This window comes from Cyanistes caeruleus, chromosome 20, assembly GCF_971803275.1.
Source record: "Cyanistes caeruleus chromosome 20, bCyaCae1.hap1.1, whole genome shotgun sequence".
NCBI classification, from domain to species: domain Eukaryota; kingdom Metazoa; phylum Chordata; class Aves; order Passeriformes; family Paridae; genus Cyanistes; species Cyanistes caeruleus.
This window is the reverse complement of record NC_141720.1, coordinates 197,669-215,358: the sequence shown is the minus strand read 5'-3', so window position 1 is coordinate 215,358 and position 17,690 is coordinate 197,669. Positions and strand designations below refer to the sequence as shown.

Genomic DNA, 17,690 nt, shown 5'->3' with positions numbered 1-17,690 from the left:
AGCCTTCACCATCCATGGGAAAGTGGGACAGAATTGTGTCAGTGGTTCCTGTGGTGTGAATTGTGTGGTGGTTCCTGTGATGTGGTACCTGTCGTCAAGCTGGCAGGGGCAAGGGAGGTCCCAGCACTGAGGGGAACAGCGCTGTCCCTGGCCCACAGGGGGCATGGACTTAGGGGCACTGGGGAGAGCACAGCATCTGCCTTTTCTCCCAACAAGCTGGGAGATCACTCAGGGACCCCAGGGGATGAAATCTTAGTCCCGCAATCCTGCTTCCTGTCCCCAGGACCTCCAGGGCCAGGAAACAGCCTGTTCCCCTGCCCCAGCCCTGCAGAGTTTGTTTCTCGAGGGGCTGCTGCCTGCACTGGACTCCTGCCCATACAGCCAGCACCTCTCAGACAGACAGGCAGGGCACTGGAGGGGCTGGAGGGCTGGGTAGACCCCCTGGGTTAATGCTGCAGCCCCTCATCTGACCCCTCCTCCCTGTGTGTGGAGCCTAGCCAAGGCTGTCCTGCCACATTGCAGGCAAATGGATTGGCACTGGCTCCAGGAGGGGACAGGGCAGCCCCCGGGCTGGGGAGCAGCCGTCTGTCCACAGTACAAAAAAGCATTTTGCAATCCTAGCGGGAACTGCTGGCACGTGTTGTTTATCAGGGAATTATGTAAGGGAAGACACGTGTTGTGCCAGAAGCCAGTCCCTGTTCCCACCACCTGTGTCCAGCCTGGCCGCCCCCCGAACCTGACAGAGCCAGGCTGTGCTGGATTCAGCCCATTTTACCTGCACCCCAAAGTGGCTGCACTGGGCAGGGGGATGAGGGAGCAAGGGGAGAGACCCGGGGAGCTGGGCTGGTCCGTAAGGATTCCCCACACCCTTCATCCCGGCTCGGATCATCCATCGTTGGGGCTAAACCATTTCCAAGTGCAAACACCCAGGTTATGCCCAAGGGTCTGTGTCCAGCTGCCGCAGGAACCCACAGTCCAGATACTCCGTCCTGCCCCCAGCCTTGCTCTTTCTGCCCCTTGCCGCTGTTGGTGTCCCCTATGCCCCCAAGTGCTCCCATACTCCTGAGCTTGCACCGGCTTTGCCACACAGGTGCCTGGGCTGGCTCCCAGCTTTGTCACCCTCAGGAGACCCGGGCACCACCTGGGCATCCATCGGTCACCCCCTCCTGGCACCTGGGCAAGGAACTGGAGGTATCTGGCAGCAGGGGGGACTTTGTGTTCCTGCTGCAGCGCCAGGTGACAGTGACACCCTGGGTGTTCCTTGCCTCTGTGCCTGATGGAGAGTGTTCCCCCAGCACCCTGAGGGTGAGCTCTGGGGGAGACTGAGCCCCAGCCCAGCATGCAGGGCCCCAGCCAGGCTCTGGGTCACCTTGTCCTGCTGGAAGGCAGCTTGGACGGGAGTGCTGTCCTGGGCATGCAGCGTCCCGAGCAGGGCCAGCCCCAGTCCTGCCTGGTTCAGCTTTTGTTTTGTTTTAATAAATCCGCAGGGCCAAGCAGGCGCGGGGTGTGCAGGGCAGGGCGGCCTCACAGCGGGACGCAGGGAAGGGAATGTGCAAGGGGGGCTGCCAGGGGAAAACCAGCTGTTCTGAAAACATGATCCTTACGTAAGGCACTCCGGCAGGGCTGCACGGCGGGTCTGGGGCTCTGCCCGGCATAGCCAGCCCTGCCCAAACCCTGCCAGATCCGTGGGCATTGCTGCTGGCACCAGCATACATCCCCTGCCCTCAGCCTGCAGGACAGTCCCCAGATTGAGTGGGATACCTTAGTACCTGCTGGTGACCCCAAACCAAGGAGGACAGCATCTCCAGCACCTGGCAAAGGCTGCAGGGTGGTGGGGCAGGTGGGCCGTCAAGTCCTAAGGTGCATCTGGCTGCATGCTGGTCCCCAGAGAGCTGAACATCACGGGGCTCCCCGGTGGGACACACCCCAAGGGTGCTGAGTTGGGTGTTGCAGGGACTTGAGTCAAGGCAAAGCAGGAGGTCCCACAGGTATCAGGTCCCATGGGCTGGGTTGGGACCTGGCAGGCCCTGGATTTCCTCCATCTGACTGAAGCCCCACTCTGGGTCTGAGTGAGGCCACCCTGTGTGGATGGGGCAGCGCTGGCCCCTCTCCATGGGCTGCTCCGTGCCCCAGCCCAGCAGCACTGGAGGCAGGGCAGCCACTCCGCTGGCCGCTGGCTGTTTTCACTGCTGAGCATTTTGGCACCCTGGAGCAAATACGTCATATCAACAGGAGGGAAGCATTCACAGGATCCCCTGCTTGCCCTTTGGCTTCAGCGCTCTGTCCTGCCCCAGCTTGCATAACGGCATGGGGGGAGGCAGGGCTGGCTGCCCGGGGGCCCCTGCAATGCCTGACCATAAATAGGGGCTCGACAAACTCTCCAGCACCGCAGCACTCTGCCTCCAGCTCTCGGCTCAGCTCCGCTTTGCCATGCAGGCCACACTGCTCGGCGTCCTGGGGCTGGCCCTGCTCAGCACACTGCACGCCCAGGACAGCATTCCTGTCCAAGCTGACTTCCAGCAGGACAAGGTGACCCAGGCCAACCGGCATCACCTCTGTGGAGGTTTGGGGTGTTTTGGGGGATCCTTGCCCCAGAAATGTGGGGAGGGGGTGGTGCAGGTGGATGGGGGGCCAGGCTCGCCCTGGTGCACATGCAGCCCCCCCATCCTGGGACCTCCCAGCACCTGGGTTTGGTGGGATCCAGCATCCAGGCTCCAGCCTGTGGGGCAGAACCCTGGATTAGGCATGGGTCCGAGCTGCTGCTGTGCTGTGGAATGGGTGTGGATGCTCAGGGATCTTACAGGGGAGAGTGAGAAAGGCAATCTCAGTCTGACAGCACAGAAGTGGGCCATGGGAACCCCTCCCCAACAAAGACCCCAGCCCAGGGCCACAAAAAAACAAGGGCTGCTGTGCTGGGGTATCCCTTCCATCCCTCCTCCTGGAAAGGTGCTGGGGGATACAGAGGTGCTGGAGGGAGGTACCTCCTGCAAGGACAGGGGTTTGGGGTGTGCTGCAAGGGTGATACCAGCACGGCTGCTCTCCAAGGCTGGCAGTTCCCCTCAGGGCAGCACACTGCTGGCTCCATACACCGGAATGGAATGAGCCATGCTGCACCCAGTGTCCTGACCCCCCCCTCATACCCACGGATGCCTGGAAATGGTATCTCAGAGCCAGGCAGTCCTGTCACACTCCCTGGGCTTGGGGTGAAGAGGAAGGAAACACCCAAGGGCAGTGAAGGGCACGTAATAAAACAGGGATTTCCTTGTTCCTGGGTTTTGTGGTTGCCAAGAGCTGTAGCAGCTCCCTGAGATGCTGTCCTGCTGTAGGGAAGGCACTGCCAGGGGAGAGGGACATGGGCTGGGCTGGGGCTGGTGGAGGCTGAGGGGTGAGACAGGGTCTATGCCCAGCTGGGGCTGAGTGGAGGTTGTGTGCAGCTCACAGGGAGATGGTACAGCATTGGCCTGGCCTCCAACTCTAACTGGTTCAAGGAGAAGAGGCACCTGATGAAGATGTGCACCACCATCATCTCCACCACCGCAGAGGGGAACCTGGAAGTTACATCTACTTACCCCAAGTATGGGGCATGGGGAGGGAGTGCGCGGGGAGGGGGTACTGGGGGTGGCCACTGGTGCATCCCGCGCTGCTGTGCTCCCCAGGGGGGACCAGTGCGTGACGAGGAACAGTCTTTACACCAAGACAGAGCAGCCAGGGCGGTTCAGCTACACCAGCCCACGTGAGTGCCCAGCTTCTGTGCTGCCCTGGACATACTCACAGCCCTGCTGTGCCTGCTCCTGCCTTGGAGCTGGTTTTCAGCTCAAGGCTGAGTTGTGCCCCATATCCCCTACAGGCTGGGGCAGCAAGCACAACATCCATGTGGTGGAGACCAACTATGAGGAATACGCCTTGGTGGCCACCCGAATCTTCAAGAGCACTGGTTCCTCCACCATGGTGCTGCTCTACAGTATGTCTTCCCCGGGACCCCCATGCTGTCCATGCCCCCGGGATGTCTCTTTTCCATAGGAGAAGGGCAGGGTTAGGGTCATTTCTCAAGCTGGGGTGACCTTGGGAGGATGATGGCTGGGTCGGGATCCCCAGGCTGCCCATACCTCTGTGCTGGTGGGTACGGGGGGACTGCCTCTCACCCTGCTCTTGGCTGCAGGCCGGACAAAGGAGCTGAGTCCTGAGCACCTGGAGATGTTCACCCAGTTCTCCAGGGAGCAGGGCCTGACGGATGATGAGATCCTCATCCTGCCCCAGACAGGTGAGGCTGGGAGCACAGGGATGGTGTCAGGGAGTAGGGGGTGAGGATACCAGAGGGGGACTGAGTAGGAGGAGACCCTGCTGGCTTGTCCCTGCCTCTCTATGGGGCCAGCCATGGGGTATCCCCATTCAGGATCCCTCAGGGGGCTAAGGTCCCACAGCCCCCAGAGGAGCTGATCTCCCTGTTTCTTCCTCCTGCAGACAAATGCATGGCAGATGCTGCTTAGGTGAGTCCTGACTTCACTGGGACTCAGACCAGCCCTGTGGGAGGGTATGTGGGTGCTTAAAGCTGTGTCACCCCACAGAGCCCCCAGCCCCTCTACAATCCTTCCCCAGGCTGCTCCTCTCCTCACAACTACTGGGGATCCCCCACCCAGCCCTGTGGGGTGCCTCCCCACACAGTGTGGGGCTCGCCAGGCCCATGTACCCCTTCTGTGTTACCTGGTCTCCCACAGCTCAGCCATGCTCACCCCCCATCTTTTCCAGGCAGACCCACCAGCTGCTACCAGTCCAAGCCCCAGCAGCATTGCAAACTGGCGACCACCCTGTCCCATCTGACCACCAGTGGCTCCCCAGCACTGCAGCAGTCTTTGCTTCCTGGCTTCACAACCTACACCTGTATCCCTGTCTCAATTAAAGCCCATAAAAAACCAGCCCTTGCCTGCTGGATTGTTGTGAGGCAGCCCCAAACAAGGCGATGGGGTGGGGAAAGCATGACCAGTGGGGTTGGGACTGGGGTTAGCAGTCAGGGCTGACCCCAGCTCCTGGCTGTGGAGCTGCTGGGCTGAGACCCCATATGCACTCACAGCTCTGCCCTGTGGTGCTGCCTGCCCACTGAACCTGCCCTATCCCAGAAAAAGGGGTCCCTGAGGCCAGGACTCACTGAGGGGCATCTGCTCCCCCTCTGCCCCTTGGGCTCCCCCAGTTTCCCTGCCTTGGTTTCCCTGCTGGACAGCAGGCTGGCAGTATGGGAATGGGGCGATGGGCTGTCAGGGGTTCTCCAGAAGTTTGGGGAAGGATGGACACGAAGCAGAAGGATGTCTGTGAGCTCTGGGTGTGGCTTGATCCTGGCCACCCCTGGAACTCCATCCCATCAACTCAGACCCTCTCCAGCAGTGGAGTCTGAGTTGTTTGCCACCAGCATAAGAATCCGCAACCCGTTCTGAGGGCACCAGGCCATGGCTCAGCCTGGTAACAGCACAACCATTCTGTGGCACTGAGGATCCTGAGGCAGGATCTGTCCCACCACTGACAGACCCTAGAATCAGTGGGAATAGCCAGGAGGGGGCCCCTGGGATGCACCTCATACTCCTACTCAGCCACGGAGCGGGCACGGGGCAGCACTTGGTCCTGGCATGATGTGGGTTGGGTCTCACACAAGACTGCATTCATCCAGAACTGTGGGGGACAGGGCATTGCCACCTAAGATGGGCACAGCTTATCGCTGCCCTTATGTAACCTGTTGCATAAAGCGGGTGTGTGGGCAGGGGTGCTGCCAGCAGTGGGGGCTATAAAGGTGGGTGCAGCCTCTCCTGCCCACATCCACTCCAGGACAAGGATGACAGCAGCACTGCCCAGCCTGGCTCTGGCCCTGCTCTACCTGCTGCAGGTAGGGGCCCAGGTCCCTGTGCAACTGGACTTGGACACTGAGAAGGTAACCTTGCAGATTTCTGCCTGGCACATCCTGCCTGGGCTAGCTGGGGCAGGGCAGTGCTGCACCCCTGGGTACCTGCCAGCCCCATCCCTGAGCCAACACCAGGACAGCTTCCAGGAGAGCCTGTGCAAAACCAGGTTAGTCCTGGCTGCTGTGTCCAGTGCCAGCAGTAGCCCCACTGCAAGGACACTAACGCATGGGGCCATGATGTCCCCAAGCATGTGGCACTATCCCCAGGGAACATGGGCCAGGTGCTGCACATGTACTCTTAGCATAGGGCAGGACAGGGTGTTCTGCATGCAGGAAGGTGGCAGGTCCCCATGTCTGCCTGGCTGGTCCCCACAGAGGACTGCAGGTTTCTACCTGGGGTGTCGTGTTCCCCATGGTGGAGGGCAGATCCCCACAGAGGGTGGCAGGTCCCTGAGGAGGGCGACATGTCCCCAGAGACAGTGGCAGGTCCACTGCAGGTTGTCAAATTTCTGCAGTGGGCTGCCAGGTCCCACACGGAGGAGTGCAGATCCCCCTGGCAAGTCCCCACAACTTTTCCGAATTCCACTGGTGATGTCCTTCTGCAGTTTGCAGGGGTGTGGCATGTCACAGCCATTGCTTCCAACTGCTCCATCTTCCTGAAGATGAGGGATGGGATGAAGTCATCCACGGCCATCATCAGCTTCATGCCAGAAGGGGACCTGGCCATGAAGTTGGTCTGGACCTTGTAAGTGTCTGTCCTGCTCATCCTGTTCCCCGTGGTACAGGGACTCCCTTCTCCACCAAAGCAACTTCCCCACTGCTCCAGGTTGTCCAATCCTGCCTCAGTGCAACCCTCTGGGCAGGCTGGGCTCCCCCCTGTGCCCACCACCCCACTGCCCTCCCATGTGGTCTCTAGAAACATTTGTCTGTTTCATGTTCCTTTTCCAGGATGCACAAATGCCAAAAGTTTGAGCTTCTCTTCCAGCAGAGCGAGCAGGCAGGACACTACACAGGTATGTGTGGTATGGGCTGTGGAGCCATGGGTACCTTGAAGCAGAGGGTGGGTATCCCAGCCCCCATGCCTCAGGAGCAATGGGAGGTGGGCTTGGCCCCTCTGCCTCCACAACTCAGCAAGAACTTCTAGGTGGGTGGGCACCTGGCTCCTCCACATGGAGCAGGGGTTCCTTCCTCATACCTACCTCAGGCAAATTTGAGGCTTGAGCACTGAGCTGCGGGCCCCAGCAGGGCCCGGAAGGGCTCAGACTGTACCACGTTACCCAAGTGGTCACCTCTGGGGTCCTTAGGAGCACAAGAGAAGAGGGATCTGCATGTGATGGAGACAGACTACAGCCACTACGCTGTCCTGCACGAGGCCCATCTCGGCGAGGCAGAGCCCAGCACGGCATTGCAGCTCCTCAGTGCGTTGGTAGTGGGGACCTGGCTCCTGGGAAGGGATGGGGGCACCAGAGGCAGACAGGGTCTGAGCTCCCCACCACTGCCCAGGCCCACCATCAGCAGCACCCCATGTCCATCACCTAGGGAATTAATTTTGGGGTGAATGAAGCCTTGCACTAAAGGTATTTCCTGTTGGTTGTGGGTTGAACCAGAGCCCCCTGCAGTATGCAAGCCCAGCTGCAGAAACCCAACCCTGCCAGCCACCCCATACCACCCCAAGTGAATGGGTCACTCATCCCAAGGGGCTTGTGCCCCTTTGCTGCCAGCCCAGGGCAGCTGTGGGTTGCCTGGTGTCCACCCTGCATGTTCGCTCCTTGGCCCTTCCCTGGGGTCCAGCTGTTGCCCCGCAGTACCTGTACCCCTAGAGTGGGGCTGGCTGTTGGGATTCCTTGCACTCATCAGCGGCCACTTTGGGTGTGTGGCTGCAGCAAGGGAGCAGGACCTGAGCCCCCAGCTCCTGCAGAAGTTCATGGAGCTCATCCTCACCATGGGCCTGACTAAGGACATGCTGGCCATCCTGCCCAAGTCAGGTGAGTGGCCCAAGGGCACAGGGTGGCAGCTGTGGCCCCTCTACGTGGGGGTTCAGGGTGTTGCCAATGGCACACTCACCCCTCTCTTTGCTTTCCAACAGATCAGTGCACCAGGGACATCAGGTGAGAGTGGCCAGGGAAAGCTGTGACTCCCTTCCAGCATGGCCTGGGCTGAGCAGGGACTTGCAGGCCCTGGGTGATCCCCCATGTGCCTCGGGACTCTGTCACCTTGGCTGTGCCCTGCTTTGAACAGTTGTCTGCCTGTCTTGTCTCTACAGCTGAAGTACCATGTGTCCTCTAGACCTAGTGAACAATGGGCTCTGCACCCCACTCCATGGTGCTCCTTCCCATTCTCCAGGCTCTGCCAGACCCTCTGCTTCGTACCAGGATCATCCTCAACCTCCTAAATAAATAGATGCAGAAACTGCTCCAGAGCTTGGTGCTTTATTGGTGGGAGCAGGTTGATGCCAGGGTCCCCAGGCACCCTGAGCCAAACAGTCCTGGAGCTGACCCTTCCTGTCAGGCCCTCACGGGTGGTAGGGGGCACCCAGGATGTGATGTTTGCTGTGCCAAGCGTCGGGAGGATGGGGAAGGTGCAGGGGAGCAGCTGCCAGGGCATGGAAGAATGGAGCCAGGCTGGCACAGGCTAGCTGGGTGGTCAGTAGCTCTGGGCAGACAGGGCTAAACAGTCAGGCTGCCCAGTGCTGCCTGCAGGAAACCCCATTCCCTGCTCAGTCCTCTCCTGCGCCACCCAGCTGGGAGTGGGGTGGCACCAGGGCTGCCTATGACAGGACTGGGACCCACATGTCTGTCTGACACCCCCCCTGGTCCCCATCTGACCAGAGTAAGACCATGCTGCCATAACCCCCAAGGGCAGTGTTCATCCCCCTCCACCTCCTGCAGAGTGAAGGCAGCCTCTGGTCCCCCCTCTGCCTCCCTGCCCCGGTGTCCCTCAGCGCCCAGGCAGGTGTTGGGCTGTGACCCCAGGAGCCTGGCAGAGCCAGGCCACAGGGGACATCACACTCTGGGAAGGAGGGACACAATCCCACAGCCACATGAAGCCGCTCTTCTGCCCAGCCTGCTCAGGGTGCAGCCCAGCGCAGGTGGGGCGGCCGGCGCAGGCACCGCGGGTCAGGCTGTGCCAGCCAAGGGCTGGATTTGGGCAGGATGCCAGCAGCTGCCCGGGGCCGGTGACACCGGTCACCGAGGGCCTTGGTGAGTTGGGCACCGGGGCTGCCCCGGGGCCGGTGCCGGGAAGAACCTCCCGCTCCTCCCGGCAGCCTTCCCGCAGCCCGCGGGGAAACAACCGCTCCCTTTGTTCTTTCGCAAGCAGCCAAAAGAACGGGGGAAATCCGAAATTTCAGCAATGGTGCAACAGTTCCTGTAACCCCGTTTTGGGGCTGGCAGGCACGAGCTCCCCTCTGCCCCAGGGGTTTGTTCACTCTGGGCTGACTCTGCCCTTCGGATCCACCCCTGCCCAAGCCAGCCCCGAGAGCGCTCCAGCGGGGGGGCAGAGCAGGCAGCACGGAGCTATAAATCCCACAGCCCGGCACCGCTCCCCATCCCACTGCGGGGGCCAGAGGAGCTGAGCCGAGATGAGGACGATGGGGCTGAGCCTGGGACTGGTCCTGCTCTGCTTGCTGGGCGTGCAGGCCGGGGACGTGGGGACTGCGGAGCCGGACGAGAGCAAGGTGGGCAGGGAAGGGGAAGGGAAAGGGAAAGGGAAAGGGTGTAGTCTCCAGTCACCAGCAGAGCAGGGAGGACTGTAAATGTGTTTTCGTACTGGGGACAGCTGGGGTCACTACAGCCACCAGTGCTTTGCTGTCACACCTAGGTAAGGATCATCGCTCAGCTCCTGCATAGGTGTCCCTGTGGGAATTTGGTTGTCTGGACAGAATGTGGGTGTTCCATGGACTGAGGTTTTCCTGGCTTGGTCCCTGAGGAGGGGACACTCTTGACTGCTCCTCTGGACTCACAGCCTGCTCTCACTGCCAGATTGCAGGGACATGGTACATCACTGCTATGGCCTCTGACTCTGAGAGCTATCTCCAAAATAAGGACCAACTGAAGATGGCAATGGCCAACATTGAGGTCCTGGGGGATGGTGACCTGAAGGTCTCCTTTGCAATTCCCACGTAAGTCCACATGCCTTTCTCCATAGGCTTCACTACCAACCTCCTCCCTGGACTTTCACTGGTGGGTCTCCACCTCAGTGCACTCACCAAAGACTGGGCAGGGGCTGAGACAGGACCACCAGGGGCTTGGGACAGCTGTGGGCTCCCTGTCTTCAGGGCAGGCTCAGGGCAATGCTAGCTAGGACCAGTGCCATCACAGAGGGTGGGACAGGATCCTACGATTACAACTTTCCCAGCAGAACCAGTCTCATCCCAGAAGCTCAAAGCATGAGTGAGGGCATGTCCCCTGTCCCCTGCCAGCTCAGGTGCCCTGTATTCCAAGGGTGGTATCTCTTCCCTCCTGCCCTGGCCACACCATCCCATCTCTGAACAGCAAGTCCCACGTCTGGAATAGTGACCCTTGAACAGGAGAGAGGAAAGGGGGTCATTTCAACTCAGCTGGAGCATCTTTCACTCTTCTGCAGCCCTGGGAGATGCATGAAGTTTGAATCGATCTACAAGCCAACAGGCAGCCCGGGTGAATACTACAGCTCTGGTGAGTGGGGGTGCCTGGGTCTTGGGGCAGGATGGAGGCATGTCCTGCCATCCCTGTCTGAAGCAGCTGGCTGTTCCTGGGGACATGGCCCTCAGGACTGCCTGTCCCTCCTCTGTCCTGGGTGGGACATCCTTCTGCCTCCAGGTGCCAGCTGCACCCCAGGGCTGGTGGCTCAGCAGCATGGCAGACCCCCCCAATCCCTCCCTCTGGGATAAACACATTCAGAGTAAGCTTAAAGCCCAGTGGAATAGTAGGCTCCTTTCGCAAAGAGGCTGTGAGTGGATGTTCCCAGGGATGGAGCAGGAGTGGTTTGCCATCATTCCCAGCACAAGGATCAGTCTGACACTGGCCAACAGCTTGCACTGACCACCCCTTTCTATCCTCACCTCCCTATCCCTCTGCTCTGTTGTGGTCTGTGGGCTCCCCCAGGCTTTCAGAGGGGCCTTAGCAAGAAAGAAAAACAGGATGGGGAGAAACTGAGGAAAGACAGGCTTGATGGGCTTCATGCTCTTACGGCCTGTTTGCAGAGTGGGGGTTTCCAGAAGAAGATAATTAATTTTTCACCATGTCCTTTTGCAGACAGAGGCAATAAGACGGTGAGGCTGGTGGATACCGATGGCAGTTCCTACATGGTTGTCTTTGCCACCAGAGAGAAGGATGAGAAGACCTTGCACATGCTGAGACTTTACAGTGCGTATCCAGCAGTGGTGAACTGCTAAGAGGCGTCAGGTGCTTCTGAGGGTCCTGCAAGGCTGGGGAATGGGGGTCTCCCTCTTCACTCCCACCCTAGGTGAGGTGCAGGAGTGGGGCAGGGACCACCAGGTGTTCCCTGTGTGGCAGGGAAGGAGCAGTGGTTTGGGGTGGCTGTGGAGGTTGGGGCTCCGGCTCCCAGCACTGTGCTGCAAGTCCATGGCCTTGGGTAAGTTGCTTGGTGGAGAGGGGTGGAGAGTGGGGTTCTTGCTGCACAGGCAGAACAGAATCAGTGGGGACAGGAATCATGAGAGGAGTCACTGTGCTGATGTCAGAATCTCTGGCTATCTTGTTCCCTGGGTGGGGTGTCTCATGTGCTTGGCCACCACTGCTCTCCAGGACTTCCCTCAGTGCCTCCAGCATTCTGCCAAGGACTGCCACCCATCCCACCCTCAGCTGAACACACTCACCAGCTTCCCAGGAGATGCAGGGTCAGGCACAGCCTGGAGCTAACTCATGTCTTTGTCTTTAGGCAGAAGCCAGTGGGTGAGACCCAAAATCAAATTGCTGTTCAAGAGACTTGCCAAGCTGAACGGCTTCACCGACGAGACAATCTGGATTTTACCCAGGCAGGGTGAGCACTGCCCAGGGCCAATACAGGGACACGCAGGCAGGGACCAGCTCAGCCCATCAGTGCCAGCACTTCGTGGTCTGAGCTGGCAGGAGGGGGTGCTGGCAGCCAGCAGTGCTCTGGCTGGGCACACTGAGCAAGGAGAAACCCACAAGTTCCTTTTGAGTAGTCTATTTTGGGGGCTAAATGTGATTATTCAGACCACAGTGCCAGACTCAGGCTTTCTCTTTTTTTCCACAGAGGAATGCAGACTTGATGAATTGTAGGTGAGTTGTCACAGTGAAACGTGGTGTTTGCAATGTTCTCTCCTGGATATTTACTCTCTTGGTGCCCCCACGACAAGGGCCACCAAGAAGTCTTTGAATTTCTATGGGGTTGAGCTGTTTGAACTGGTGCTGGAGCTTGCACACAGGTAGGACCATTCTTTTGGATACTGCTCTACAGTGGGGATCCCCAGGTAGCAGCACGCAGGGACTCCCAAAGAGCAGTGCCCAGAGACTCCCAGTGGAAAGTGCCTGGCACTGAACATGGGGGCTGAAACCACCAGAGAAATGTCTGTGCAGCCCTTTAAGCAGTGAGGACCAGGACACCAACTCCTGCCAAAGGGGCCCTGGGCTTGTGGACTGGCAGACCTGGCCAGAGTGGGTTGGTGTCTCACTATGCAAAATATATTTGCTGTTGTCACCACCCTGGCCTGTGCTTTCCCACCACACAGCTGAAGGCATTACTAGAAATCCATTGCTGGAGATGCCTTACCCTACAAATCTGGGGACAACTGGAGAAGAATGCATTGATTCTAATGGAGAGTTCCACTGGTCTCCTTGCCCCACCCAGCCCCCACCTCTCCCACCTCTTTTCCAGGAAGCGCAGACTGGCTCATGGATGCTCCTGCCAAGCAATGCAAGATCCATGCTCTGAAGCTCCAGGCTTCTGCTCCACCATCCTTTTTCCAAGCTCTGTTGTCAGGACTCTGACACAGCCCCTGCTCCTCCAGCACACAGTCCCTGCTTTTTGTCAATAAATAGAAGCCCTCCCCAGATCTTGGTTTGGCTGTCTTGGGAGAACCTGGGGTGCTGGGTCCTGTGGTCCCTCCTGTTGTCCTCCTGGGGGCTGTGGATGATGAACAGCCAGGAGTGATCCCAGCTGAGCTCACCCAAGAATATTTATTTCTAATCAGATTCTTTAAATTGATTCAATCACACTGGGTTCCATTTAAGGTTCCCAATGTTGTTTAGGGCATGTATTTGCTAATATCAGCTTAAGCACTCAAAAGGAAGCTAAGCTGGTCTTTCCAGACAATCTCTGTGCCATATGTGATAGTTAATCCTCTTGACTTTTCATTTTTTCTCTTTTTAAAAATAAAGCGTGACTGTATGGGATCATCTGAGGTCATAAGAGTAACACCAGCTGGCACAAGGATGATACTTTAATTTCAGTTCTGAGCCAGGTTCCACTTGCTGCTTGGGACCTTTGGGCTCTTGGCCATCCAAAAAAAAATAGCCCATCCAACCTGCCTGGAGCTGTGTTAGAGACTCCTGGATGTCCCTGTGCATGTGAGGAGTGCAGCACCAGTCACCAGCTGGTGGTGAGGCTACCACAAGAGGAGTCACTCAGATGACATGCAGACATCAGGACCAGGCTTGTCCATCTGCCTTGGATGGTGCAGAGTGAGACCACAGGGTTCCCCAAGTGCTACTGGGGTCTGGTGGGTGAGAACAGCCTATCCTCTTTCAATACACATCCAGGGGTCTATTGAAATCACACCAGTGTCCCAAACCACTGAAGCTGCCAGACACACCTATCATGAAGAGAGGTGCAGGAGAGAAGCAGCAGCCCCATGCTTGGGTCTCTGTCCTCATGTATTTCCTGCCCCTCTTCTGCAGACAGCAGTCAGGGCTATACTCGCTGTCTCTCTGCTGGCCTGGCAGCCAGAGGAGCACTCCATGGCAGCACAGAGTGTCTGGCTGTAGTGAGGTGACCTCAGGCACCCACCAAAGCCTCTCTAGCTCTCCCCTCTGCAGCTGGACAGGGGAGAGAAAATATAACAAAGAATTTGTGAATTAAGATAAGGACTGGGAGAGATCACTCATCAAATACTGTCGTAGGCAAAACAGGCTCTAATTAGAAATATTAATTTAATTTATTACTAACAAAATCAGAGGAGGATAATGAAAAGTAAAATAAGACCTTAAAAACACCGTCCCCCCCATCCCTCCCTCCTTACCAGTTCTACCTCTGTCCCTGCAGTGGTGCAGGGAGACAGGAATGGGACACTGCTCAGGGACAGAAGTCATTCCCCTGCTCCAGCAGAGTCCCTCCCACAAGGAATAGTTCTCCGTGAACTTCTCAATTGTGAGTCCAGCTCACAAGCAACAGCCCTAGCCAAACTGCTGCAATGTGAGTCACTTTTCCATGGGGTCAGTCCTTCAAAGACAGGCTGCTCCAGCGTGTGTCCCCCATGGGGTCACAGCTTCTACCAGCAAACTTGCCCCAGTGTGGGCTCCTCTCTCCACAGGTCTGCAAGTCCCTGCCAGGAATCCTGCTCCACCATGGGCTTCCCACATGGAAGAGGGGTCACATCCTCCCCTCAGGCATCTCCGTGCTCCAGCATAGGCTCCTCCAGGAGCTGCAGGTGGATCTCTGCACTCCTGTGCCATCCTTGGGTTGTAGGGGCACCACTGTTTTCACTGCAGGCTCAGGGGAATCTCAGCTCCAACACCTGGAACAGCTTCTTCCCCTCCTTCTCCACTGACCTTGGTGTCTTCAGAGCTTTCCTCTCACATATTCTCACCCCGCTTTTATTTGGCCACAATTACAACTGCACAAAAACCTCTTTTGTTTCTTCTTAAATATGTAATCTCAGAGGCATAACCACCACTCCTAACTGGCCTAGCTTTGGCCAGTGGCATGTCCATCTTTGGAGCCACCAGGGATTGGCTCTGCTGGACATGGTGGAAGCTTCTCACAGCTTCTTACAGAAGCCACCCCTATAGCCCCCCACTACCAAAGGCTGGCCATGCCAAGCCAATACAGTGGTGTATGTCTCAAAGCCCACAGCTCCATGGCAGAAGCTGTGCCCCTGCCACATACACAGCACTGCTCACCTGCAGACACGTCCCTCACTGCCCTGTGCCACAGGGTGGTTCCTGGCAGTGCCCCTGGGATGTGGCTCTTTGTGCACAGCAAGGCTGTGGAGCTGGCTTGTGCTTCACTTGAGCCTACCTCAAGCTCACTTGATTCATTAGATTTGATTGCAAATCAAATGCAATTTAATTAGCAGAAAGGCAAACAGCCCCTGTCAATGACTGGCTGATCATTCCCTAATGACTATCAGATCAGCACATGTAATTGCAAAGCCCCACAGTTACCAGAGAATGAAATGAAGATGCCACTTGCATCCCACTCACACAGCACCTCTGACATTTTCTCCTGCCCTGGCTCATGGGCTGGGGGGTTTTGCTGTGGGGGGACACACGGTCTGCTGTGCCTCATCCCTCTGCACCCTCCAACTTCCAGTAAGGCAGCTGGTGCCAGAGAACCCAACTTGGTTTTCTGGTAGCCCAGACTGTGGTGCTGTCCTGGGGACAGCAGCTCTTTGGTATGCCCTTGGTCATGGAGAGGTCACAGGGTACGGGGAGGGAGCTTCACAGGGAGGGGTGGGTGGCTTCCCCAGGGTTTTTGTGCTGGGTGTGTCCGTGTGATATCTTTCCAGTGGACCGGCCATGCAGTTTTCCATCTCTGCCTCATCAAATCAACTCAAAGACTCTGTGAACATTGAATTGTAGTTAGAACAGGTAAAGGGAAAAGTTTTCTGTGATGACAAATGGATTTAGGAACCCAAACACTTCCTGTATTTGCCCCATGAAGTGAGCACTTTGGGCTTTAGTGGGTCCCTCTCTGCCTCTCCAAGGAGATCAGGTCCCACCTTGCTGCCAGCCCTGCTTGTCCCTGATGGATCAGGGCTGGAGGATCCAACTCAGCCCCACTGTGATTTGGGCTCCTGTGGCCCCCTCCATCTCCCCACCCACCACTTGCTCCCAGATGAAGAAAGAGTACCCCTGCCCCATGGCTGAGTGTGATGCTAGGGAGTGTTGAGGTCCCCACAGAGGTGCTGTTTCCAGTAAATGGTTTTTATCTCAAACCACCTTTTTGTGCCTCCAGTTCTCAACTCCATTCTTAAAGCAGGGAGGAGGTGGTGGAAAGGAGGGAGAGAGAGAGAGAGGGAGTGAGCAGCATCTGGTTTGTGAGGGTCTTGGGAAGGGGACACTAAATTGGAGAGTGCCATTCCTAAACTATGACAGCAGTTTTTCTTGGGGAAGTAAAGTCCCAGAGAGGGATTTTTTTTTTTTCCACAGTTCATTTCACAGGAGCAAAGGGCCAAGGAAATTAAAGAATAAAGAAAATGTAAGAGGTAACTATTCTGCTGGGAGCAAATGACATGGCTGGCCCCCATGCCATGCTGTCACCCACCTCTGCCTGGTACCTTCCTGCTCAGTCATGGTGTCAGGGGGAGCCACGGGCAGGTGGAAATTCCTTCCAGAGCCAGGCCTGATGTCCCTGTCACACCATACCATAGCAGCTCACTCTCAGCATTCCTTGGACAGGCTCAAATTGGGCTGACAGGCTGCCAGAGCACCATTGACACTCTAACAGGGCTCCCACTGTGAGCGTGTCGGCTGGGGCTGAGCCCAGCCACACAGCCCTGCACAGCCATGGGAATCCGTGCACGGAGAATCAGGCAGCACATGCTGGCCAGCAGGATCCCAGACAGCAGGTCCAATACAGCACTGGCTTTTGTATGCGTGCCAAGGCCTCAGGTCTGTGCCCAGAGCATGGGGCCAAAGATTGGATGCCAGGATTTTGCAGAGCATCCCTTGACTCCACAGGAGAAAACCTTGGGCAGCCTGGGAGCTCTGCAGCACACAGGGACAACCTGACATTCCTACTGGACATGGCTACTGGTGTGACTGGGGTGTTCATGTGGCATCTCTGGGGTCTGTGGCTGTGGAGGCACATCTCCACCAAGCACCCAGTGATCTGAAGCCAGACAGGACATTTGTAGTCTGAAGGGGATGTAGGGGTTGGAAAGCAAACCCTAGAGATGTGAGACTAATCCAGGATATGGAAAGAGGTTTTTCAAGGGAGTTATCCAGAGATGTGGCTCTGACTGGGAAGGGAGGGGGTGGCTTGGCAGTGCACAGCTCTCTCCAAAGCCAATGGCTGCAGATGAGGTCTGACAAACCCAGCCAGGTGCCACAGATGCAGAGCAGGAAAGGACGAGACACTTTCTGCCATCAGCCTGAACATTACCCCAGCAACCACACAACCCACAGCTGAGCTTCCCCAGCTCTTCACTCCCATTCATGTGGGACTGGGGGAATAACCAGATCCCAGCACAGCATTATAGACGGCATTGGGCTGGAAGGGACCTTTCAAGATCATACAGTCCAACTCCTCTGGGTTGGATTCATGGTTCATGGGCAGAGACACCTGCCACTTGCTCAGAGCCCTGTCCAACTTGGTTTTGAACGTTTCCGGGGATGACACAGCCACAGCTTCTCTGGGCAACCTGTGGAAAGCCAAGGCCTTTCCACTCTCACAGGGAAGAATTTCTTGCCAATATCCCATCTCACCCCGCCCTCTGGCTATGGAAAGCCATTCCCTGTGTCCTGCCACTGCAGACCCCTGTCCCAAGTCCCTCTCCAGCTCTCTGAAGCCCCCTCAGGCACCGGGAGGGGCTCCGAGGGGCAGCGCTCGGAGCATCCCCGGCCGGTGATGCCGGACGGGCGGGGCGGGCCTTGCTGGAGGGGGTGGGGCCCAAACGCGGAGA

General features: G+C 57.5%; 3 protein-coding genes across 11 annotated transcripts; all 3 read left to right on the top strand.

Moving 5' to 3' along the window:
* The first annotated feature begins 527 nt into the window (after nucleotides 1-527).
* LOC111936898 (lipocalin-like) lies at nucleotides 528-4,913 on the top strand. Of its 3 annotated transcripts, none has more exons than XM_086858227.1 (7): nucleotides 528-2,529; nucleotides 3,435-3,574; nucleotides 3,657-3,733; nucleotides 3,848-3,961; nucleotides 4,160-4,261; nucleotides 4,462-4,487; nucleotides 4,751-4,913. In XM_086858227.1, the coding sequence occupies exons 1-6, from the start codon at nucleotides 2,431-2,433 to the stop codon at nucleotides 4,485-4,487; spliced, it is 558 nt and encodes a 185-aa protein (XP_086714353.1). In that variant the 5' UTR covers nucleotides 528-2,430; the 3' UTR covers nucleotides 4,751-4,913. The 3 variants fall into 3 exon arrangements, with proteins under 3 accessions (XP_086714353.1, XP_023793781.1, XP_086714354.1); XM_023938013.2 differs by having other exon boundaries at nucleotides 2,209-2,529; nucleotides 4,747-4,913; XM_086858228.1 differs by having other exon boundaries at nucleotides 2,305-2,529; nucleotides 4,462-4,531; nucleotides 4,747-4,913.
* An 18-nt stretch (nucleotides 4,914-4,931) lies between these two features.
* Nucleotides 4,932-8,297, top strand: LOC111936896 (lipocalin-15-like). Of its 6 annotated transcripts, none has more exons than XM_086858223.1 (7): nucleotides 4,932-5,914; nucleotides 6,490-6,629; nucleotides 6,833-6,897; nucleotides 7,189-7,302; nucleotides 7,768-7,869; nucleotides 7,971-7,992; nucleotides 8,148-8,297. In XM_086858223.1, exons 1-7 carry the CDS (start codon nucleotides 5,819-5,821, stop codon nucleotides 8,149-8,151), a joined length of 543 nt encoding a protein of 180 aa, XP_086714349.1. In that variant the 5' UTR covers nucleotides 4,932-5,818; the 3' UTR covers nucleotides 8,152-8,297. The 6 variants fall into 6 exon arrangements, with proteins under 6 accessions (XP_086714349.1, XP_086714352.1, XP_086714350.1 ...); XM_086858225.1 differs by having other exon boundaries at nucleotides 5,714-5,869; XM_086858226.1 differs by lacking the exon at nucleotides 7,971-7,992 and having other exon boundaries at nucleotides 4,932-5,869; nucleotides 7,768-7,891.
* An 868-nt stretch (nucleotides 8,298-9,165) lies between these two features.
* LOC111936892 (extracellular fatty acid-binding protein-like) lies at nucleotides 9,166-12,899 on the top strand. Of its 2 annotated transcripts, none has more exons than XM_023938001.2 (7): nucleotides 9,166-9,560; nucleotides 9,865-10,004; nucleotides 10,469-10,539; nucleotides 11,119-11,229; nucleotides 11,762-11,863; nucleotides 12,101-12,126; nucleotides 12,722-12,899. In XM_023938001.2, exons 1-6 carry the CDS (start codon nucleotides 9,465-9,467, stop codon nucleotides 12,124-12,126), a joined length of 546 nt encoding a protein of 181 aa, XP_023793769.1. In that variant the 5' UTR covers nucleotides 9,166-9,464; the 3' UTR covers nucleotides 12,722-12,899. The 2 variants fall into 2 exon arrangements, with proteins under 2 accessions (XP_023793769.1, XP_023793768.1); XM_023938000.2 differs by having other exon boundaries at nucleotides 9,383-9,560; nucleotides 12,695-12,899.
* The last annotated feature ends 4,791 nt before the right edge of the window (nucleotides 12,900-17,690 follow it).